The sequence below is a fragment of the Pinus tabuliformis genome, chromosome J (assembly GCF_031772625.1).
Source record: "Pinus tabuliformis cultivar Carrire ecotype Pingquan chromosome J, CPIR1, whole genome shotgun sequence".
Lineage (NCBI taxonomy): Eukaryota > Viridiplantae > Streptophyta > Pinopsida > Pinales > Pinaceae > Pinus > Pinus tabuliformis.
In genome coordinates, this window is record NC_142295.1 from 1,235,682,355 (window position 1) to 1,235,701,954 (window position 19,600).

At 39.5% G+C, this 19,600-nt stretch overlaps 1 protein-coding gene across 1 annotated transcript; it reads right to left on the reverse strand.

The window, feature by feature from the left end:
- Positions 1–252: 252 nt before the first annotated feature.
- Positions 253–14,749, reverse strand: LOC149231633 (putative L-type lectin-domain containing receptor kinase S.5). The gene is made up of 4 exons (XM_089381702.1): positions 12,750–14,749; positions 6,228–6,345; positions 799–1,035; positions 253–705 (listed from the first exon to the last, which is right to left on the reverse strand). Exons 1-4 carry the CDS (start codon positions 14,747–14,749, stop codon positions 253–255), a joined length of 2,808 nt encoding a protein of 935 aa, XP_089237828.1.
- Between the last annotated feature and the right edge of the window lie 4,851 nt (positions 14,750–19,600).

Here is a 19,600-nt window from a genome sequence, read left to right on the forward strand (position 1 = left end):
ATCTGAATATATATTTTTTACCTCTGGTATTTTGGTGGAGATAGATGGGCTCTCCGGCATTTGATCGACAATGTACTACCCTGGAGATTCAGTGACAGCTGTGGGGTTTTTTCCTTTTCCCTTCACTACTTCCTTAAAAGACCCTTTACTTTGCGAGCTAGTTCCAGCGTCTTTGGCTCCTCCTCGTAATCTCATATTGAGAATGATTGTGGAGCCTGGCTTGATGTTGTATTCTTGCATGGTTCTGCATTCCTACAATGATCTGCCCTCATTTAACAGGTGTTGTTCCTTTGCCGCGTAGCCAATCTGATCAGTGATATTATTCTTCAAATCTGAAACCTTGTCGTTGTCATAAGTCCAGATCACGATTGTGGTTCCTTTTGGCGTATTAACAAAGATTTGAAAACCGGACCTGGCAATCTGGGTTGGCTCATTTCTTGTCATAACTGAGCCATCAAACTTCGTATCCGAGAGAGGTTCCAGATCTCTTGGATTTTGGCGTTTTCTTCGATTGTTGTCCAGATCGGGTAGATCCAGGCCAGATCTGGGAGTCAATGATCCACCCGCTCTGTCATGGGCAATTGTATCCATTGGGGAGATCCAGGTTTCTGGGCTCGTGGCCGCTATGGGTAGGGTCTCTATACCCAACTCCCATTCGATGGTGTAAACACTCGCCTGTTCAGCAGGGTACTGGGGCGTCACAGTCTGCATATACCATATACTCCTTCGTGCTGTCTAGATTGGCCTTCCCGCCTCGCTTTTGTCCTCTACTACTGGCTGATCTGACCCATTACCGACCTGCATGTTGCATTTGACGAGATCCAGAGGGGTTAGGCCAGTGTGGGTGAGACCGCAGCTAAGAATGCCTCCCATGGTGCAGGCCGCATAGAAGACTGGGGAAAACATGGCAATTTTCCCCGGCTCGCTGGGCGCCGGCACGAAAAATGTCTTGGGAGCATTGGCGTTGTCACTTACATTTTCGACAGAGGATTCCTGTTTCTGTTCATAAGAGTCTATGATACAAACGAGCCTCCTCTGAGATGGCTCACAGAAGAAGAAGCAGGGGAGTAAAGAAAGCTTGGAATCGAAGATCGGGTGGCTTGCTCTGAGATCGCCATGGCCATGGATTCCGAGCTTTTATATATATATATATATATATATATATATATATATATATATATATATATATATAAATTAAATTAACTATGATTTTAGGCGTCAAAATCATTTGGCTCGATGGTTCAAACCATTAAAAAACGATCCCATGAAAAGGGTTTCTAATTGATTTTTTTTAATTGAATTTTATTTATGTTTTTAATTGTATTTTTATTTATTCTTCTATATATTTAGTAAGAGTTTAAATTTATTAAAAAATAGTTTTTAAAATAATAAAATTAGATAATTTTAATTAGATTTGGAAACATTAAGCTTACCCAATCTATTTACAGGAAGAAATGTAATGAATAATATTAAATCTAATTTTGTATTAAAGATATCCTTCCAATTTTAAAAAATAATATCAATATAACAATAATATTTTTTAAAAATTTATTCGACATTAAGATTATTTTTAACATATAATTTCTTATTTCTTTTAATTGTGTAAGTGAATCATAATTAAATCAAGTCATTGTTATTAAGTCAGTCTATGGGTTGATCATAAATATTATAGTCAATTTATTTTTATTTTTAAAAGTTAAATATTTTCCATAAATTTTGATTATTTTACCTTGTTTTTTTCCTCATTTTTAACACAACACTTTTAATAAACTTAACAAGTAAAGACTATGTGTGGAACTAGAAACTTGATTATGAAAGTGTCCTCTTCAGATGTCAATCCTGCTTTGAGACAGGGCATCTAGCCAAAAATTGCCCAAAAGCCTCTGAGAAAATTTTGCTAAAAAAAACCACCACAGATCTACATGGTGGGAAGGAGCACAAAAAGAACACTACACTGCCATCAAAGAAGAATATTCTAGAGAAAACTCTGAGTCACAAGAAATCAGGGAAGAAAGAGACAGCTCTCAAGACAAGCAAGGAGAAAGCCCGCCCCAAAAAATCAACAATTATGAGGATTCGAATACCGCACAAAATAAAACTTCATTTAACAGCAAAGCAGATCTCCTAGACCAAACTTCTTCTCTGACTATCTTGAAAAGAACAAACACAATAGATTGCGAAGCTAAGACACCAATGTCCCAAGAACCAGAAGAGATGAAGGAGATGCAAGATAAAGGAAGTTGGAAGACCGTAGAGAAAAAAAAGAAAGCTACAACACCAATCTCGCCAAGAAAGACGAGGAGCCAGATAAGTAAAAATTAAGAAAATTGTAGGTCCGATAGACCAATTTGATCTTAATAGACGTTAACCACCATCATCATCATCATCAATATCTAAAAAATAAATATATTTAATAAAGATTGATTATGCTTAGTCCATCACTAATTCTGACTTTTAAAGTTTTAATATTTATAATAGATTTACCTATAATATCACCCGTTCTCCTTATTCGTCTAATTATTTAGACGGTTTAATTTGTTTCACACTGTACTTGAAAAATAAATTAGGTCCAAATTATTTTGGTTGCGTTAGTCAACCGTGTCAAGAAAAGAACTGTGCTTTGATTATTCTACCTTGTTATCTTTCCTCCGATTCTTGAGCATCGCTTTTCTAATTGATTGCATCTTTTATTCGTCTAATTATTCGCGCGGTTTAACGTGTCTAATTATTTACACTTTTACGTGGCTTGTTTCTGTGACTGCATATTCTTTCGTTAGTCAACGCTGTAGAAAAATAAATGTATCGAATTATATATAGCTTCAAGGGTTGGTTCACTTGGTTGAGTTCTTGTTGCTAAGTACCTTGTCAATATTACACGTTTTAAAGAAAATATAAAGGGTTAACCGTACGAGATTTAATATTCATTTATTTAACTATACTTACATATATATGCAGTAATATCAATAAAAAATTTGCTACATTTTGTTAAGCATGTTGTATACGGATCTCAGAAAACGCACATGCAGACCAAGATAAGATGGAGGTTTGTGTTGATTATTAGTTTAGATATATTTAATTCTCAATCTATTGAGAAGATCTTGGTGTAAATTTTTTTTTGGAGTTTGGAATTTGAGAAAAAATTCATATCTCGAGATCTATTATAGTTATTATGTATATGTTTGAGATAAATTTTATATTTTGAAATCTACAATATGTTTTTTTTGTTTGACACGACTATGTCATTCTTTTTCTTCATTTTGTTTTTGTTGCTTGTCTTGAATGATTTGTATCTCTGCACTTGGATGTTTTGAGTAGTTTGTGTGTTTATGGGTTTGGATTTGGATGGTAATGTTTCTGAATGTTACATTTGTTGTGTTATATTTTTATATGTGTATGTAATTGTATGTTCGTAATTAGTTGGTGATGAAAAAGGGAGACAATATTGTCAATAGTTTGCAAAAGGATTGATATTGCACATATATTTCATTTAATTTTAGATATTACAACTTTTGACAATTAATAATTCTTAATATATCTTGACTAGTAGTTTTAATAATTTGTTGCATCAAAATTACTCTTGAAATCATTTGTTTCATTGCTTATGTTTGAAATAATTTATTTCCTTCAAAATATTTTGATGATTTTTTTTTATAAATAGTTTGTTTTGCAAAAGTCAAGAAATAATGTAATTTTGATTTTCTTAAATGAGTGGTCATATTTACAAAATATTTACATTATTTGTTAGTTATTCCATATTTTCATATCGATTATATGAAAATGATTGTAAAACATTAAATTATTTAACTTCAACTATTGTAGTAAAAAATATACCGTGTCTCTCTTGTTCTCCAATATTAATAGGTTGAATTACTATAACACAAAAACCAATGCAAATTGTCAGGCATTTTTTTGTGCTTACACTAAAATCATACCTCTTTAAGTTAATGTACCATCATACATTAAGTTACATCAAATAAGAAATCATCATCTACACTGAAAATAATGCATTTAATGCATGCAATTAAAAAAGATTAAGAAACATCTAGGCTGAAATAAATGAATCTAACGCAAGCAATCAAATAATATTAGAAATCAACATCTACACTAAAATCAATGCATCTAGTGCAAGAAATCAAATAAGATTAGAAATCAACATCTACAATGAAATCAATGCATCTAGTGCAAACAATCAAACACTATTAGTAATCAACATCTACACTAAAATCAATGCATCTAATGCAAGCAATCAAATAGGATTAGAAATCACCACCTACATTGAAATCAATGCATTTAGTGCAAACAATTAAATAGGCTTAGAAATCACAATCTACACCGAAATCAATGCATCTAGTACAAGCAATCAAATAGAATTAGAAATCACCATCTACATTGAAATCAATGCATATAGTGCAATCAATCAAATAAAATTAGAAATTGACATCTACACTAAAATCAATGCATCTAGTGCAAGCAATCAAATAAGGTTAGAAATCAACATCTACGTTGAAATCAATAAATCTAGTGCAAGCAATCAAATATTATTAGAAATCAACATCTACATTGGAATTAATGCATCTAGTGCAAGCAATTAAATAGGATTAGAAATCACAATCTACTATGAATTCAATATATTTAATCCAAGAAATATTCTTTCTTCTCTTCCCCCTCCATATATATATTTATATCTCCCTCCATCTCTCCTTCTTTGTCTCTCTATCTCACCCCCAAACATACACTCTCTCTCCATCTCTTCCTTTTCACTCCCCCCCTCTCTCTTGCTCCATTTTCTCTGTATTTCTTTTTTCTTATCTCCCTCCCCCTCTCTCTCAAGTCACCTCTCTCCCTCTCTGCCCCCTCCATCTTTATGTCTCCCTCTCTCCTTCTCTCCCCCCCTACATCTTTGTGTCTCCCTCTCTCTCTCACCCTTCTCTCCCTCTCTTACTCATCTCCTTCACTCTCTCTTCATTCATTCTCTTCCATGTCCTTCAGTTTATCTCCTTTAATGTAAATAATCAAACAGGATTATAAATTACCATCTACAATGATATCAGTGCATCTAGTGCAAGAATTCTTCTTCCCTCTTTCCCCCTGCATCTATATCTATATCTCCTGCCATCTCTCCTTCTTTGTCTCTCTATCTCAGCCCCCTCCCCAAACACACAAACACACATGCTTTCTCCTTCCATATCTATCTATCTCTCTCTTCTTCCCTCTCTTCACCTTCCATCTATATATCTATCTTTCTCTCTCTTCCCACTTTTCTCTCTACCTTTGTATTTGTCTCTCTCTCTATGCCCTCCAACTCTGTCACTATCTCTCCTTCTCTCCCCCTCTTCTCTCTATCTCTCATTCTTTATCTCTCTATCTCACCCCAAACATATACACTCTCTCTCCATCTCTTATCACTCCCTCTCTCTCTTCCCACTTTTCTCTCCCTATGTGATTCGTCTCCCCTCCCTCTCTTTCCTTCCAACCCCATTTCTCCATCCCTCTCTCCTTGTCTCTCTCTCAATCAATCTGAAATGGAACCTCGCAAACGTTGAAGGGTTTGAAGATATGTCATAAGGCTTAATCAACCTGGAAAGGAAGTTTTTACGCATAGGGCCCGGACGGCGTGAATTTAAATTGGGAGACCTTAGTGCAAATTACCATGTTAAAATATAATCTCAATATTTGTAGTATACACAATCAAACTATAGAAAATAGAAATTCCACGATGCAAAGGAATTAAATGTATAAATTTCTCAGGAGCTTAATGGATCTGAAATGAAGTTTATGCAAAGCCAAATTGAAGGTTCATTGAACTGGAAATAATATTTCTGTACACTCGAAGTGAGACGAAATAGCTTTGAGGTTTAATGGATCTGGAAATGAATCTTCCATTTTTATTGGCTTTTACACTGTATATAAATACATAAGAAAAAAATTATAACTTCGATTTTCTTTTGGAGCCAAATACTTTACTCTTTGTCGTTAAATTTATTGACCTGCTCACTGTATGCTACCTATTTAGAACCATGGATAGCGCTGCACCAAACCTAGCCCAGATTAGAGCGTTCGTGTTCTTCTTACAGAAAAGAGAGAAAATAGCATAAAGCATATCTCTTCCCTATATGATGCCATAGGATAGATGCTGTCTGTGAAACTCACGTCATTATCATACATTTATTATGGGTTTCATATATATTTTACCATATTTTAAGGCGGAGTCAGTACGGAGTCTGTACTGACGCGATTCCATTACTGCTCTCAGACTTGGCGTGGCCGACATCATTTGAACGGGATGTAGCAGACGGAGAATGGAAGGAGGCTATGGGTGGCAAAACAACATAAATAGCCAATGGCCTCGAAGAAGGTGTTGAAATATAATTTCAACGCAGCCGTACGCTCCCCAAAACCGCCAGCAAAAACCACAAACCGGTTTAAAGATTTCTCGGACCGCCTACCTGCAGAGAATGGTTTTCGTACACAAGGGCCCGAGAAAATGTGGAGCTGACACGTGGTTCAGCCCTGACGTAACGCAACGTCATTTTCTCAGAGGATAAAGTTCAACACTTGTTGGTCCTCCGATATTGTTCTCCACCGTTGGATTTGCTCCCGTGTTCTCCGCCGTTGATCACCTGGAGCTGCATACGAACCCACATCAATTCAATGTTTTGCGTGGAGTAAATTAAAAGCATGGTTGACCATACCTTTCATTAATGCTTGTCATAAACTTAGGTGAATAGTTAAGTTTTTTACATAGGGCACGTAATACATTTAGTTTTATATATACGGCATATATTTATTTAAGTGTTGACCATATGTAATGTAAAAAAAAAAAGGGGCCACGGTAATATAGAGTTTTTACGCATTATGTTTTATATAGCGAGCAAAACATATATGCTTGAGTTTTTGCTCATTGTATTTTTGAAAAAGGGAAAACACACAGCAGTGTGTAGAAAAACAAGAACAGGGGTGTGAGTTTTTTTTTGGCGATGTAATTTTTTTTTTGTTGGCCATAGCGAAAAACCATGTGTGGTTTTGCACAGCAGTGCATAAGGAAAATGGTGGAGCGAATTTTGTAAGCCTGTGTAAGTTTTGCTTTTACAGCAGTATGTAAAATTGTTTTACACCAGTAAATGTGAATGGAGGTTTTACAGCAGTAAATGTTAATGGGAATTTTTCCAGCAGTGTAAATTCTCATATGGAGACACAGTGAATGTTTTTTTGTTTTAATGAATAGAAATATTTTATGGTGAAATCCTCTGTTCCTCAGTGAATTTTTTTTAAGTCTTCTGTGTGCACAAAAGATCCTGGAGTCAAAGAACAGAGCATTGTCTCTGTGTTTAAATTGAATCTTGGTTTTTGGTATTTTCCCCATTAAAAATACCCAACAGTGGTATCAGAGCAGGCTTAGGCTCTTTAAAAAAAAGTTAAAGAAGCTGAAGGGAGAAGGTTGTTGCTGCAGCAAAACTTCTCAGGCAGACAGAAGACTCAGACAACAAAGGATTCAGGTATTCTTCATAGCTATCTTGTTTGTTATTGAAGAGACAGTCAGTGTTTTAAATACACAGTCAAGGAATGGCCAGCACAAGCACTGGTATGGGTTTGTTTAACACCCAGCTCCCACAGTTTAATGGGAAGAACTATGACTACTGGTCAATAACTATGACAGCTCTGCTTGCTTCCCAAGATTTATGGGAAATAGTTGAAGAAGGCTTTGAAGAACCAGCAGATGAAACTGAGTTCAATGCATTAACTCAAGGAGAGAAGGATCTGCTGAAGAACAATAGGAAGAAAGATTCAAAAGCCCGTGTGTTGTTATATCTAGCAGTAGACCAGAGTATGTTTCCAAGGTTAGCAGCAGCTAAGACAGCCAATGAAGCATGGCAAACCCTCAAGACAGCCTATCAAGGCATGGAGAGAGTGAAGACAGCAAAGCTACAATTGCTGAGAAAGGATTTTGAGAACTTGAACATGAAGGAGTCAGATAACATTGACTCATTCTTCACTCATGTGATTGGTGTAATCACACAAATGAGAACTCATGGAGAAACCATTGAAGACAGAAGAATTGTGGAGAAAATATTGAGGGTCTTACCCTCAAGGTTTGATGCCATAGTCACCACCATTGAAGAGACAAAGGATCTCTCAAGCTATTCAGTTGATGAGCTGCATGCATCACTGATAACACATGAGCAGAGGTTGAGTAGGAATGAAAACTCATCTCTTGAGCAAGCCTTCAAGACCCAGATGTCCTTTGGAAGAGGCAGAGGTCAAGGCAGAGGAAACAAAAGAGGAAGAGGCAGAAGCCAGAATAGAGGTGGAAGGAACAACTCATCAAATGCACAAGGAAGAGGCAGCAATCCAAATCAGAACCAAGGTCAAGGCAGCAGCCAACAAAGAGAACAGTTTCATGCTCAAGGACAAAGGTATGATAAATCTAATGTTCAATGCTATTATTGCAAAAGGTATGGACATTATGCTAGTGATTGTAGAAAGAAACAGCATGATAAGAACAGCAGACAAAATGCAAATGTTACAAGAGAAAACAGCAGTCAAGACAATGTCCTGCTAGCTTGTAACATGGCTGAAACACATAGTGAGGACATATGGTTTTTAGACTCAGGTTGCAGCAACCATATGACAGGGAATATAGCCCTCTTTTCAGCCTTAAATCAGAATTTGAAATCAGAGGTCACACTAGGAACTGATAGTAAAGTGTCTGTTATGGGAAAAGGAGAAATAAAAATACTTTCAAAGCAAGGAGAAAGGAAAACCATAGCAGATGTATACTATGTCCCCGGAATGAGATGTAATCTCTTGAGTGTTGGACAGCTTGTCCATAAGGGGTACAATGTTTTCTTTAAAAATGATGTATGCACCATCATGGATATACCACCCAGCAAAAGATGCATTGCTGAAGTGAAGATGACAAGGAACAGGATGTTCCCTTTGAGGATCAGGGCAGATTTGAAAAACAAAAATGAAATTGCAGCAGTTACCCAAGAGGCCTTCCAAAGCGTGCCAAAGGATGAAAATTGGTTGTGGCACTTGAGATTTGGGCATCTCAATTTTGGAGGTCTAAATTTGTTGAGTAGGAAAGGAATGGTAAAGGGATTACCATTGATAGAGAAACCGGACAGCCTATGTGAAGGCTGCATTTTGGGAAAACAACATAGAGAAAGTTTTCCATCAGGGAAAAGCATAAGGGCAAAGACACCCTTAGAGATTATCCACTCAGATTTGTGTGGACCAATGCAAGCTCCATCATTAGCTGGCAGCCTATATTTCTTGACATTCATTGATGATTTTACAAGAAAGACTTGGATATATTTCCTCAAGAACAAAAGTGAAGTCTTTGAGAAATTCCAAAACTTCAAAGCATTTGTTGAAAACCAAAGCGGGCTGCACATTAAAGTTTTGAGAACTGATAGAGGAGGTGAATATATCTCCAAGGAATTCCTAAGATTTTGTAGAGAAAATGGAATACATAAACAGTTTACAGCAAGGTACACTCCACAGCAAAATGGAGTTGCTGAAAGGAAGAACAGAACCATCATGGAGATGGCAAGGAGCATGTTGAAGGCAAAGCATTTGCCAAATGAGTATTGGGCTGAAGCTGTACATTGTGCAGTTTATATATTGAACAGGTGTCCTACAAAAGCAGTCATGAACAAAGTGCCAGAAGAGGCATGGAGTGGGAGAAAGCAAGGAGTCACCCACATGAGAGTTTTTGGATGTGTGGCCTATGCACACATTCCAGATCAGCTAAGGAGGAAGTTGGACAGCAAAGGGGAGAAATGCATCTTCATTGGATACAGTGATGAATCCAAAGCCTACAGGCTGTACATTCCATCTACCAAGAAGTTCTTTGTCAGCAGGGATGTTCAATTCATAGAAGAGGAAGCTTGGGATGGAAGCATAGAGAAGACAGTTAATGTTAAACACTGTTTGTCTCATGATGAAGATGAAGAGGAAGTGGCTGAAATGAATCCCCAAACAGCAGCGCCAACACAAGGACAGCAAGGTACACCATTGAGGATCAATGAGAGTGCTTCTCCAAGCACACCACAAGGAGGAAATTCAAGTGCATCTTCAAGCACTTGCACACCAAGTGAACGAGGTAAGAAGTTTAGAAATCTAAGTGAAATTTATGAAGAAGGAATGAATTCCTTATTTGCCTTGTATTGTCATGTTGATGATCCTATTCATTTTGAAGAAGCTATTAAAGATAAGAAATGGATAGAAGCTATGGATGAGGAGATGAATGCCATAGAGAGAAACAAAACATGGGATTTGGTTGAGTTACCAAAAGGCAAAGAAGTCATTGGTGTGAAATGGGTCTACAAGACCAAGAGCAATGCTGAAGGCAAGATTGAAAGGCACAAGGCAAGGTTGGTTGTCAAAGGCTACAAGCAGCAGTATGGGAGAGATTATGAGGAGACTTTCGCCCCGGTTGCAAGAATGGAAACCGTGAGAGCAGTGCTGTCCATAGCAGCTCAAAACAAATGGAAAGTCTACCAAATGGACGTGAAGTCAGCATTCCTAAATGGAGTGTTAATGGAAGAGGTCTATGTGGAACAGCCTCTTGGATATAAGAAGAAAGGTGAAGAGCACAAAGTGTGCAAATTGAAGAAAGCTCTTTATGGGCTGAAGCAAGCGCCAAGAGCATGGTACAGCAGGATAGATTCATATCTATTGGATAATGAATTTGACAAGTGTGAAGGAGAACCCACAGTCTACATCGAGGAAAAGGATGGTAAGATTTTAATTGTTGTTTTGTATGTTGATGATGTGATTTTCACAGGTAATGATGATCAGCTCATTAAAAAATTTAAATCAGTCATGAAGGATGAATTTGAAATGACTGACATGGGTTTCTTGAGATACTTCTTAGGCATAGAAGTAGATCAAAATGAAAAAGGAATTTTTATATCTCAAGCAAGATATGTAAATCAAGTTTTGGACAGATTTAACATGCAAGAATGCAAGGCAGCCATCACTCCCACAGTAATGGGATTAAAACTCAGCAGAGAGGACAGCAGCAAGGATTTTGATCCTAGCTTGTATAAAAGTATTGTGGGCAGCCTTATGTATTTAACAGCAACTAGGCCTGATTTAATGTATGCAGTTAGTTTAATTTCCAGGTTCATGGAGAGGCCGAAGGAGGCACATTGGCAGGCAGCAAAGAGAATTTTGAGGTATGTCAAAGGTACCAAAATGTTTGGAATTTTATATCATGCCTCAGAACATTCAGATTTGGTTGGATACACAGACAGCGATTGGGCTGGAAGTGTAGATGATCGGAAGAGCACTTCCGGTTATGTTTTTAATATGGGTTCAGGAGCCATTTCATGGGCTTCTAAGAAGCAGTCCATTGTAGCATTGTCTACAGCAGAGGCTGAATATGTGGCAGCGACAGCAGCAGCTTGTCAGGCAGTGTGGATGAGAAGAATGTTGAGAAGCTTAGGCCAAGAGCAGGCAAAAGCGACAGTGATTTTTTGTGACAATAGCTCAGCTATTGCTTTGTCAAAGAATTCAGCGTTTCATAAGAGAACGAAACACATTGATACAAGGTTTCACTACATCAGAGAATTAGTGAACAATGGAGAAATTGTCCTAGAACATTGCAGGACTCAAGAACAGGTAGCAGACATCTTGACAAAGCCACTTGATCAGAAGAGCTTTGAATTTTTGAGAAAGTGTCTCGGTATGACCGAATGCCCAGCTGTTGAAATTAAAGGGGAGTGTTGAAATATAATTTCAACGCAGCCGTACGCTCCCCAAAACCGCCAGCAAAAACTACAAACCGGTTTAAATATTTCTCGGACCGCCTACCTGCAGAGAATGGTTTTCGTACACAAGGGCCCGAGAAAATGTGGAGCTGACACGTGGTTCAGCCCTGACGTAACGCAACGTCATTTTCTCGGAGGATAAAGTTCAACACTTGTTGGTCCTCCGATATTGTTCTCCACCGTTGGATTTGCTCCCGTGTTCTCCGCCGTTGATCACCTGGAGCTGCATACGAACCCACATCAATTCAATGTTTTGTGTGGAGTAAATTAAAAGCATGGTTGACCATACCTTTCATTAATGCTTGTCATAAACTTAGGTGAATAGTTAAGTTTTTTACATAGGGCACGTAATACATTTAGTTTTATATATACGGCATATATTTATTTAAGTGTTGACCATATGTAATGTAAAAAAAAAAAGGGGCCACGGTAATATAGAGTTTTTACGCATTATGTTTTATATAGCGAGCAAAACATATATGCTTGAGTTTTTGCTCATTGTATTTTTGAAAAAGGGAAAACACACAGCAGTGTGTAGAAAAACAAGAACAGGGGTGTGAGTTTTTTTTTGGCGATGTAATTTTTTTTGTGTTGGCCATAGCGAAAAACCATGTGTGGTTTTGCACAGCAGTGCATAAGGAAAATGGTGGAGCGAATTTTGTAAGCCTGTGTAAGTTTTGCTTTTACAGCAGTATGTAAAATTGTTTTACACCAGTAAATGTGAATGGAGGTTTTACAGCAGTAAATGTTAATGGGAATTTTTCCAGCAGTGTAAATTCTCATATGGAGACACAGTGAATGTTTTTTTGTTTTAATGAATAGAAATATTTTATGGTGAAATCCTCTGTTCCTCAGTGAATTTTTTTTAAGTCTTCTGTGTGCACAAAAGATCCTGGAGTCAAAGAACAGAGCATTGTCTCTGTGTTTAAATTGAATCTTGGTTTTTGGTATTTTCCCCATTAAAAATACCCAACAGAAGGAAGCATCATTAACTGTTCACTGGGATTTATGAGAACTTGCAACGCTTCTCTGATTGTAGGACGCAGCTGTGGATCCGGATGTGAGCAAGAAAGTCCCAAAATCAATGCTCGTTTCATCTGCTCTTCCTCAAAATCCCCACCCAATCTTGGATCCGCAGCCTCCATAACTCTTCCCTGCCCGTAAAGATCCCAGATCCAGTCCACCAAATTTCCCTCTGATAATGGTGGATTTCGCTCCACAACGGGCCTGCCGCTGGCCACCTCCAACACAACGACCCCGAAACTGTAAACATCGGATTCTGCAGTGGCCCTGCCTGTGTAACCGCACTCGGGCGCCCAGTAGCCAGGCGTCCCTGCCATCTTGGTTGTGACAGCAGGAGATGTCTCGTCGTGTTCAATGAGTCTCGCGAGTCCGAAGTCACCTAGACGGGCATTGAAGTCCCCATCCAGCATAACGTTGCTGGGTTTAACGTCCCGGTGAACGATCCTCTGCTCCCATTCTTCGTGAAGATACAACAAAGCTGAAGCCAGCCCACATAAGATTCGGTGCCTTCGAACCCATGTCAGGGGGGCCTGATTCGGATGTTTGTCCCCTGGATGGGTGAAGAGGAGCTTCTCGAGGCTACCGTTGGGCATATAGTCATAGACGAGCAACAGCTCGTCCCTGTCATGGCACCAGCCCTGGAGCTGCACCAGGTTCCTGTGGCGAAGTCGACCTATGGTACTGATCTCCGACATAAATTCCCTTTCTCCCTGTCTCGACACTGCGGAGATTCTCTTCACCGCGACAAGTGCCGCGGCTCCGTCCCGACCTTCAAGAGTTCCCTTGTAAACGCTCCCAAAGCCGCCGGTTCCGAGCAGTTCCGTCGCGCTAAAGTTCTTTGTCGCCCCACACAATCGTTCGTAGGAGAACCCATGAGGGCCATACGGTGAGCCTGCTGATTGACCCTCCATAATTGCCAGATTCCCGCTCAGCCCCTGGTGTGAGATCGGTCCGGTACCTCTTCTCCTATTCGTAGTTCTAGCAACGAACCATGCCGACAATCCTGCCAGCACAAGCCCGGCGGTAATAGAACCGACAAGGAGGCTGATCTGGAGTCCCCTACTTATCGAATTGTGCTTCGAAGTCTGTTCTGGGTGCATATGCAAAGACGACTCGGGCAGGCTAACGGAACTGAAATTCCAGTCCAAAATACGCTGAATCTCGAAAGAATTCCCCGTTGCAGCCGAGAATCCCAGGTACGCTGATCTCGGAACCGTTCTTGATAGCTCGATTGTGTGATTTAAGATGAACGAATAGGGAACTGGTCGATCTGCATAGGCGGCATATATTTGCAGGGTTTTGCTCCACCCATCGTAATGGATTTGAAACCTTATCGGCCGCCCCGATTTGAGGTCGATCCTGTTTTTACCGAGATCGGCGGTGGCGTTGGATGTTCTGCTGTTGGTGTCTATGCCGACATGGTTGTCGTTTGGATCTCGCTCGTTTTGGAAGGTGTCGAATTCGATGGCTAGCTGATTCCTTGTGTTTCCGTCGGTGGATGAATCGAACAAGCCCAGGTATCCTCCCCAACTGTCTGGGGGAAAGGGTCTCGTGTTGGGGACTATGATGAAGGCCAGACCGTCGCCATTGAAATTCTTCAACCCATCAGGGAGTGTGATGGTTTTAACCAACAGGGTGAAGGTGGTAGTAAATGTGGCCGGCCAGAGCGTGATGGGTTCACGGTAAAGAACCCTTCCGATGCACTTATACATGTCAGAATACTCATGGGAAGCACTGGATGTAGTATTCGGCGATGGAGTGAGATCGATGTAACCATGTGAAGAAGAAGCATTTCCTATGTATATCAACCGACTGCTGTTTTCGTTGCCGAATGATGGGAATGAGAAAACTGACATAGTATTTCCATGGTACTGTGCAAGGGACACCATAGCCAGAATTGGAAACAGAAGAGCCACAACACAGAGCTCCTCCTTTGCAACAACCATGATTACACCAAAGGATGAAACAAAAGTCGAGAAGAGCGACTAGTTGTTTGTTACCAATGACTACGGATGTTCATTGTAGTCAATTAAAGCAAAGAAAATGAAAGTGCCACAAACTGACAAAGAAAATGAACGTGCTAGAAGTTATTTGTTACCCATAACTACGAATGTTCATTGTAGTCAATTAAAGCAAAGAAAATGAAAGTGCCCCAAATTCCATAACTACGAATGTTCATTGTAGTCAATTAAAGCAAAGAAAATGAAAGTGCCACAAATTCAAACTGACAAAGTAAATGAAAGTGCTGGATTTATTTCTTTCATAGCGTGGGTACTGATATTAGCGAAAATATCTCCTATTAATTATTGAGTTAATTTATTTATTAGTTTCGCATTATTTTTAGAAAATTAAATTTAACAATGGCTAGTAAATTTGTTAAAAGAATCTAAACACAAAGTGAAACTGATATAAATTAGCAGCTCATAAGTGAGCAAGCTACACTTTGAGATTGCCCAAGCTACATTCAATTTAAGGAGATAAAAGCCATCTCTTAGAAAATAGGAACTAAGTCTAATATAGGACATATATAATTGTGAAACAAATTTTCTACATTTATTTTCAACTCTCACCCTTAATGGAGAAAGGATTCAATTGTGCACGTAACATCTCTCTAAACAATTCAAATTTAGTCTTCCCAAGAGGCTTGGTGAAGATATGAACTCCATTTTCACAAGTGTTACAATATTCAATAAAAAATTCCCCTTAATGGAGGAAGGATTCACTTGCACACCTAACATCTCCCTAAACAATTCAAATTTAGTCTTTCCAAGAGACTTGTGAAGCTATGAGCTGCATTTTCACCGGTGTTAGAATATTCAATAAAAATCTCTTTAGCCTAAAATTTTTCTCTAACAAAGTAAAATTGAGTATCTATATGTTTTATGCTTTTATGAAAAATAAGATTATTTGCGAGCTTGATTGAACTTTGGTTGTCGCATTTGATCACCGTAGTATCCTTTTGTTCTTTTTCTGCACCATGAAGAAGTCTCCTCAACCAAATTGCTTCACAAGTGGCTACACATACAACTTGATACTCTGCTTCTGTTCATGATAGAGATATCGTACTTTGATTTTTACTGCACCAAGAAATAACCTCGGACCCAATATTGAAAGCATACCCTGTTATAGATATTTTATCGTTCAGATCTCCAACCCACTCTGAATCTGAATAGCTTGTCAGTTTAACATCAAAAGAATCAGTATATTTAATGCCAAAATTTATAGTTCCTTGAAGATACCTTAAGACTTTTTTTAATGATCGTTTGCACGGTGCAATGGTCACCTCCAATCTAGAGTGCATATTTGTGTTGCTCCACTGCCATGGTCCCAGGAGGGGGGCCTAAGGCTGATCCTCCTATTCCTCCCAACCTGACGATGTTTAGGAAGCCAGTAGCTACATGCAACAAACGAAAACCAAGAGAAGTTTGTCAAAAGGTTGGAAACCATCCGCACGTTTGCCTTGCCAACTGAAGAACCTTATAGATCGGCTCTTAATCTAGAAGAAAAAAGGCTTATAGGGCAGTTCACCAGGCTTTGGCCCTTGCCCAACGCTGTTGATGTGTGGGTGCAAAGAAACTGGAGATCTCTGGTCAAAGAAGGAACCATAAGTCACTTAGTCAGTAAGGGCTTCGTTGTGTTCGTCTTTGATATGATAGAGGATATAAGTCTCATATTCAGAAATGGCCTGTATTTCAAGGGCCCTTAGGGTCAGCACTTGAATCAATGGACCCTGGATTTTGATCCGACTCAGGATGTTCCCTCGGTTTTCCCTGTTTGGGTACACCTGCCTCACTTACCTCTGCACTGCTGGAACCCCAAATCTCTAGAAACCATAGGCAATAAGCTTGGAAAATACATAGACCGTGCAGAAAGGAGGGACCAGTAATCCTGCGTGAGAATTTGTGTAGAAGTCGACCTAGAGGAAGGCCTCCCTGAAGCTATAAAGCTCACAATCGCTGATTGGTCTCACATTCAAGTGTTAGACTATGAGAAACTCCTGTTTAAATGCCAGCATTGTCATGGCTATGGGCGCTTTGCCAGGCATTGTAAAAAGAAAACAGAGGAAGAGGTCGAGAACTCGAAGGGAGAACAATGGACTCAGGTTTAGAAATCAGCACCAACCAAAAAGAATAGCAAAACCAAAGGGAAAGTAGTGCCCATGGGGAGTGGAGCACCTCCCATGGTACAAGGAGAGGGGAGCACAAGCCCTCCAAGAGCAGAGACATCCAACAATACCTTTGAAATACTCAGCACACCAGAAGAACCCCTAGCTCCAGCAGTCGAAGAGGCCGAACAATAGCCCATTACTATGGTAGAAGATAAAAGACCAAAGGAAATAGGCCCTATACAAGACAGACCTCCAAGAGGTACATTTAGCCCCCCATCCTATGTAGAGATGACAAGGAAGAAGTCTCTAGAGATCTCTAGATCCTCGAAAGATGAGACAATCGAGAGGCCTTTGAAAAGAGTTGGGACGAAATCTCACAGAGAGGCAAGGGAACAAGCGGTTGAGAGACAAGAAATGAAAGGCAGCCAACCCACAATTGAGATGTCCATAGGCAGAAATACTAGAACCAGCCCTCCCAAGGGAGGGTCTGCTCTCCCCTTTGCTAGTAAATAATGCGATTAGTCTCTTGTAATTGCAGAGGCTTAGGGAATCCCTTAAAAGTTGAAGTTGTGAAAAACATTTTGGAATCAGAATCCCCCGAGATCCTCATGCTCCAAGAGACTAAAATATAAGGGGATGCCCTTCTCGACCTCAACAAAGTAAAATGGAAAACAAAAGCCAGAAAAGTAGTAAGTGCCAGGTGTACATGTGGTGGGCTCACCACTCTTTGCGAGGAAGACAAATTTCGTCTTGAAAGCTCCTTCCAAACGCATCATTGGATCTATACCGAACTCTGGCACCTTGCAAGTAAGATCACCTTCGCCCTCTTTAATCTTTATGTCCTAGTCCTCTATACAGAAAAGAAAAACAGCTAGAAAACACTGTCCGACTTTCTAGATTCTTACTCCCCCAAGAATATAATTCTAGCAGGAGACAAAAATCTAATCTTTGAGCTAAAGGAAAAAAGAGGAGGAATCAATAGTAGGGGTCATTTCCTTCCCTTCGTGGAAGACATGATTCAACAATGGGACTTACTGGATTTTAATCCAAAAAAAGGTCTCTACACTTGGTCAAACAACAAAGATGGGGCAAAGCATATTTCAGCTCGTTTGGACAATTTTTTACTTCAGAGCACCTTCCTCTCCGAAAAGAAGATTATCTCCACTAAAATTATGCCAAAGTTGACATTAGATCATAAACCCATTCTTCTATTGTTCGAAGAAGAGGAAAAATTGGGGCCCATCCCCTTCCGATTCAGCCCCATATGGACAGACATGGAAGGGTTTATGGACATAGTCTTGAAGGCTTGGTCCATCTCTGTTCTTGGATCACCCAACTATGTGTGGGAAAAAAAACGAATGGCCACCAAAACATACTTGAAAGAATGGATAGAAAATCCTTCAGACTCCCCCACTAGGCTTAGAAAGCAGACCACCAAGCATCTATTCAATCAACAACTGGACATGGAGTTGCAAGACATTACCTCTTCAGAAATTCAGAATGAGCAAGAAGCCCAACTCATCACTCTTTGATAATTCAGAGTGGAGGAAGAATCCTTGAGGCTCAAATCTCGTAATCTCTAGCTCGTGTCTGGAGACAAAAAAACTACCTTCTTCCATAAGCAAATTCAATCTTGTCTTTCTAGAAATCACATTGCTTAAATTACCTCCCTTGATTGGACTATCCTCAAAGGTAGAACTCCGTTAAAAGAGGCTACAACCTCTCATTTCCATCAGTAGTCCAAAGAGGAAGATTTGGACGATGAGGAGGAATCATCAGACTTCCTCACTCAGGTTCAAAGAATGGTAAACGAGGAGGATAACTCAAGACTCTTGAAGCCCTTCCTTGAAGATGAAATCAACAATGTCATCTGAATGATGGAACCAGACAAAGCTCCAGGACCTGATGGGTTCTCCTTTCATTTCTATAGAATTTTTTGGGACATCATCAAAACTAATCTGTTACGAATAATCAAAGGCTTCCTCCAAAAATCCAAAGTGGGAGGAAGCACAAACTCCACTTTCCTAGCGCTAATCCCAAAAGAAGTGAACCAGGTGACTTTTGACCGTTTTAGGCCAATTTCGCTTTGCAATGTCTCTTACAAAATTCTCCCCAAACTTCTTGTGAACAGAATTAAGCCTCTGCTTGAAAAACTCATCTCTCCCAACCAAGGTGTGTTTGTTAAAGGCATGCATATCCTCGATAATGTGATCCCAGTGTAGGAAACCATTCATTCTAGCCACCAACGCCAAAAGCAAGGGATGCTCATTAAACTAGACATGATGAATGCCTTTGATCGACTAAGGCACTCTTTTCTCCTTCAAGTTATTTCCACTTTTAGCTTCAGCTCTGATTTCATAAAATTGATTAAAGCATGTATAGGAAAGTTGTGGATAGCCCCTTTAGTAAATGGCAGTCCGACCAACTATTTCAAAGCTTCGAGGGGCATAAGGAAATGATACCCACTGTCCCCCTTCATGTACATTTTGATGGAAGATTCTCTAAGTCGAAAGCTGACAACAGAGAAGTTAAATGGGGCACTTCCAGGCATCAAGGCGATGAGAAGAACAAACCAAATCAACCACGCCTTGTTTGCCAATGACTCTCTTCTCATGGCAGGGGCCTCCCTTAAAATTGCAAGGGATTTTAACGATGTTATTCAAAGCTCCTACAGAGTTTCCGGAGCTTT